Genomic DNA, 5,251 nt, shown 5'->3' with positions numbered 1-5,251 from the left:
CAGTCTGGCCACACAGACGTTAGGATCTCAGCTGGTGTCTATCCGGTGTGACCGAGGAGCATCAACGGCTAACTGACAGCACGTTCCGCGTGGTCTTAGTGCCCGCTGATTACACTGCGTATGACTCGCTTGTCCATCGTCTTAAACTGAAAGCGGAAATCGTCATTTTGTAGGCCGCAGGACTTCCGCCATCAGGTGTGTCGTCAACAAATCCCCCAAAAGCTTAGGCTAAATTTAAAGGGTACACTATAATTGTGAAATGTAATGGTTTACATGGGTGGAAAGTAACTCCGTACATTAAGTTAATTTGCAATGTCAAATATACACAATTCTTAAAATTGTTTGATTGAGTACACCTTAAGTGCACAATAAAAACATGATTTATGAAAATTACAAAATTTTGAGATAGCATTAGAGTTACTGGAGTGCAAAAAATAGATTTAAAGAACAAATAAAAACGGAGACAGAAAGAGAAATTGCAAAGGAACCCTGCAAATTTTGAGTAATTACATTTTAAATGCCATCTTTTTGATTTCCTCAATATTTTATTATATTCAAATAAATATAAGTATATTTGTTCTTACCTTTTGGCCTGTGTCTTTTGCTGCTGTGATTTTCCATCTTTTTTTACTAAACTTTGCAGGTTCCTACCCAAAATAATATAGCCTTTTAAAAGTAGTTAGGCCGCATTTAAACAACTACATTCACTACATAAAATGCTACCTACATGTTAATGCATCAATACATTTATCAATTACTATAATAAAAGAATATAACTCTAAACACTGAGCCGAATTTCATGTTTGAAACTGTAACCGTTAATACTGAAAATATACTTTTACTTATAGGTCAAGTTCTAATGCAGGACGTTTACTTATAAGTTAGTACAGTTTTACGGCAGTATAGCCGCATTTAATTAAATAAAGGATCTTTGTACTTCTTTCACTGTTGCAAGTGATCAATATCAAGGTGTGCTTATTTCTTTGGAAAGCAGAAACAACAGCACAAGTGAGACGCTTACTTTACTTCTCATACACACATTTTCTGTAGAGGTCCATCTCCTGCTGACTGAGATGTAGCTCACATTATAGATTTTTTTAAAACATTATTGCCAATAACTATTTATCTTATCATGTTACACTATCAGTGAGAGTACAGGCTATGGTGATGTTAGGTGATGTGTTTTATTTAATGGAATAAATATAGGTTTTTTGAGGGGGGGGGGCATTTTCCCAGTCTAATATGCCTGCATATTTTCTCTAGGGACTCTTGGACAAACATACAATAAATAAATAAATAAATATGAACTCAACTGCTTTTGTTTTCTTGCTATTCGATGATTACCATGTCCATGCTATTCATACAAAAAAATAAATTCTGTAGTAAGCCCAGCAGCAAACAAATAAGATAACTATCAACTCATGTGGTTGTGGGCTCGGTAAGGACAAAGAGAGAACTGTCTCTAAAAGTATCCATAAGGTATAGACACACATCAAGTTATTGGTCTGTTGATGCAGACTAATTAATTCTGCTCTGGCCTTTGCCTGTAAGGAGAAATTACTGCACATCTCACCTCTTTCACAACTTAAGAAACTGACAACAATTTTAATTCAAAGAAGAAAACTGTGGTAGATCAAATGTTCCAATGTTGTTTTCCATCCCAAAGGTTTGCCTGTACACATTCAAACTGTATCATCTCAGTGAATCATCAACAACTCTTGACAAGCAACAGTTATCACGTGCAGAAAATGTTAGGTCAGACTGGTGAACGCCACCTGCTGGCCATAACTCTCACTCTCCTGATGACCCGTTCTAATTACCCCTCTTAAAGTACTTCTCTGTGCAGCTTTTCTATTTTTACATCTACCAAATGAGCAAAAAGTTTGATTTCAGACAGCTTGCTTCTGATCATGTTTGGGCAGAGTCATTTTTCCACTAATGCTGAAACAATTTGAGATTGATTTAAACATGCAGATCAGTGTAAGCCACACGGATCAGTACAATCCATAATAAATGGTAAACCAAATGGTGACGTGTAACATAATATAACATAAAAGAAGAGGTAAGAGAACACAAAATACTGAACAAAACAAACTCTCAAAGTGAGAACAGGAGCAGTTCAGATCAAAATGTAGAGGCACATGCGGGTGTGTTTGTTCCTTTGTCTTGCAAAGGCTGGAAAAAGACAGTCTTCAGCCTTCAAGCATTAAACCTCCAAATCTCAGTTTCTAAACAGCACTTCAGGGTCTTTTAAATGAAAATTATTTACAGTATCAACTGAGGTTAAACAGCATCATCATTGTTTTTCATTCACAACAAAAGGAATATACTTGCACAAAGAACTGAAGCAAATTCATAAGGAAGGCCTCACACAGAAAACATTTGATGTGCAGACTGTGATTATCATGTGCATACGGGACGGTCTGTTCTTGTTTTCTTTAAAATTGGCTGAACGCAGTGACTCATTCCCTGACCGGCACCGTAAGCATGGGAGAAGAGCACGGTGGAGAGCGTGCACACGTTTTGCGATCCACTCTCTGCTTCACTTCACGCATGCATTTGCAATGGCAACAACAAGGACGCAGCATCCCGAGATCTTTGGATGGAGGCATTACGCAGGTGCTTTTGTTTTTAAGTCACTGAGATCGACAGCCAAGGTCTTGCGAAGTCACGAGCAAACATCATCCACACAAGAATGTAAATCCCCATCCCATCTTCTGGTGAACTTTTCACAGCTCCAGCTGCTGTCTTCCTCCTCACAGAGTCTTGGCTTTTCTTCATCTTTCATCACACACGTTCCCAGGTTCAGCGTCTCCACTGCTGTTGATGGTGACGGGCTGCCCGTCCTTAGACAACGCACTGGCCTCTTTTGATGCCCTCCTTTTGGACTCGCGAGTGGTTTGCTGTGAAAAGATGCGAGAGTTTTGAATGCCACGTCATTTAAATGTCACCACACTGGACAGGGAGCGAGTGGGCAACAATGGCCAACTGAGACCTGAGTCACTGAAGCTCTGCCCATAAATGGAAGGTTAAAGAAATGAAACACGACAATCTAGGTTTCTGTGTTGTGGTAAATGTAGTTTGTTTGGTCATGGAATACATTTTCAGATCTTTTTTAAATGGGTTTTGCACAGAATTGAAAAGAATTGCAACTCGTTCCTTTACATTTGCATTTAGAGCAGATAGTGGCATCTGCACACTGTTCCTTTAGTGAAGTAGCTCTTACAATACAAAATGAAGAAGGCAGAGAAAGAATGAAAGAAATGTTATGGTACAGGTCACATGTAAATGCAAATTATTTTCACACAACTTATCATTGTCAATGTTTACTGTTTGCACTCACAGCTAAGTATGGCCAGAGGACACACAAACATCGATATCTAGGAAAATATTGTGTAAATATACTCTGTTCGTCAATAAATGCAGATAAAACCTTCGTAAGTCTGGAACTACGTCTTGTTTTCACAATCGATTCATTGTATTGTGTACACATCACCCGTTTTCTCGATAAAAATGTAAGACAGTGGTGAAAACTGCCCCTCTTCTAATTCTTTGTTTTATCCGTCCGTTCATCAGCCCAAAACACAAAGACTTTCTCTTTACTAATTTCATTAAGGATCAATTTACTGTGGTGACATCTGTGAATTGCTTCTATTAAACAACTACCGGTATTCAGTGTGATTATTGACAAATAAACAAAGCAAGTCCTGGTATTGCGTATGGTTGTTGTCGTGTGTGTCTAAATTTGCATTTTTCCAGAAATGTTATCAAGCTATTCTGGGCAAACTTAAAATCATATCTCTGCAACCTTATTTCATAACATTATCTCAGATCACAAGACAAATATCTGCCGTCTGTCCTTCCCTAAAGCATTCATGTTTTCTAAAGTTGAATTAACAAATGTGATGGCTAAATTCAATCCTGTTGAATAAATTGAAAATACTGATTCGGATTTCGCATAAAGTTGATTTTGATTCTGCAGAGTAACCTGTCAGAAGGACATCCAAACACTGAGACACATAACGTCAGAGGACAGGTACAGTAAGTCATGCTGTTGGGTCTCACGGCCTGTAACGTCACCATGCGTGCAAAGACAGAGGCTGTTGGTGTTGATGTTTAGCTGTCAGGCGTGCCAATACCTGCTACCGGGGACACCTACATCACTCAAGGAGCGTCTGGCTCTCCTCTGGTGGTTGGAGCCTGTGGACGTGAGGGCCTGCTTCCCACACTGGGTGCCTGTGTTCACCATCCTCTTCTCCCTCAGACTGGCCTCCAGAGTTTTACCTTTGGACAACAGTAAGGGCTTAGATTATCACGTGAAACCTCTTGTCCTGGCTTATTTTTAACGTTGAGACAATAGCAGAGATGCAAAACTGCTGAGTTGACAGCTGGCAGTATGGAGTTTATTTAGCTTTCTTGTGATCCCTATTCATGTGCATTATTTTCTCATTTTAGTAAGTGTGATGTGGCCTGTGGTATACATGCAATGAGAGACGTTGCAGTGAAAACAGATGACACGGAGGCGGGGGGCTCTTACTGTTTGCTACTGGTAGAGAGGTCTCGACGTCCGTATTGGTAAGCCACGTCGATTCCGTTTCTCTGGTCCAGCTCTCATGGTACCTCGGCTCGATGATCGCGTCCGCCCGACTCCCTCCACAACCCATCGGGACAATCATCCACGGCAGGTGCGGCTGACACGCGGGCTGAACACGGGCTCGGGTTGTCTCACGACAGCCGCGGGCATCCTCGCCTGTCCCCGGATCTCTACTGGGGCTCAATCCGTGGTTCCGTCTCCATCACCAGTCGGAGCCGCTGCTGATGTTGACGCTGCCCTCCACAGACAGCAGCTGACCAGCGTTAACACACACAGGAGCAACCTGCGTCATCCAACTGCACCCACTCTGACCGCTGATAGGCTGCGAGGGATATCCACTCCGTCATCATGCAAAGATGCGCTCGTACCAATCAAAATCACACTTTACTTTAAAGTCCCCCTATTTAGCATTGACTTACATATGCTTGCGTTGTTTCCCATATAGTTGAGTTATCTTGATCAAATATGTTGCACAACAGAGAACAAGTGTGAAACGTGACTCAAAATATAAAATCTTGAGCAAATATCTGAAACTGTTCGATAAACCTTTCGCTTCCAACAAGTTTGCATTATAAGTCACCTCACTCTAGATTTAAAATGCGAAGTTGTACGATTTTGTTTTCTTCTTATGTTTTCTTCTCTTCATATGGAACTGAT

At 40.6% G+C, this 5,251-nt stretch overlaps 1 protein-coding gene across 1 annotated transcript; it reads right to left on the bottom strand.

Moving 5' to 3' along the window:
* Nucleotides 1-2,480: 2,480 nt before the first annotated feature.
* LOC306791633 (uncharacterized protein) lies at nt 2,481-4,676 on the bottom strand (the record flags this gene model as incomplete). The annotated part of the gene is made up of 3 exons (XM_079288445.1): nt 2,481-2,903; nt 4,160-4,284; nt 4,538-4,676. The coding sequence occupies 3 exons, from the start codon at nt 4,674-4,676 to the stop codon at nt 2,778-2,780; spliced, it is 390 nt and encodes a 129-aa protein (XP_079144571.1). The 3' UTR covers nt 2,481-2,777.
* Between the last annotated feature and the right edge of the window lie 575 nt (nt 4,677-5,251).

The sequence above is a fragment of the Melanostigma gelatinosum genome (assembly GCF_949748355.1).
Source record: "Melanostigma gelatinosum genome assembly, chromosome: 17".
NCBI classification, from domain to species: domain Eukaryota; kingdom Metazoa; phylum Chordata; class Actinopteri; order Perciformes; family Zoarcidae; genus Melanostigma; species Melanostigma gelatinosum.
Note: the sequence above shows the minus strand (reverse complement) of the source record. Positions and strands in the feature narration are given on the sequence as shown.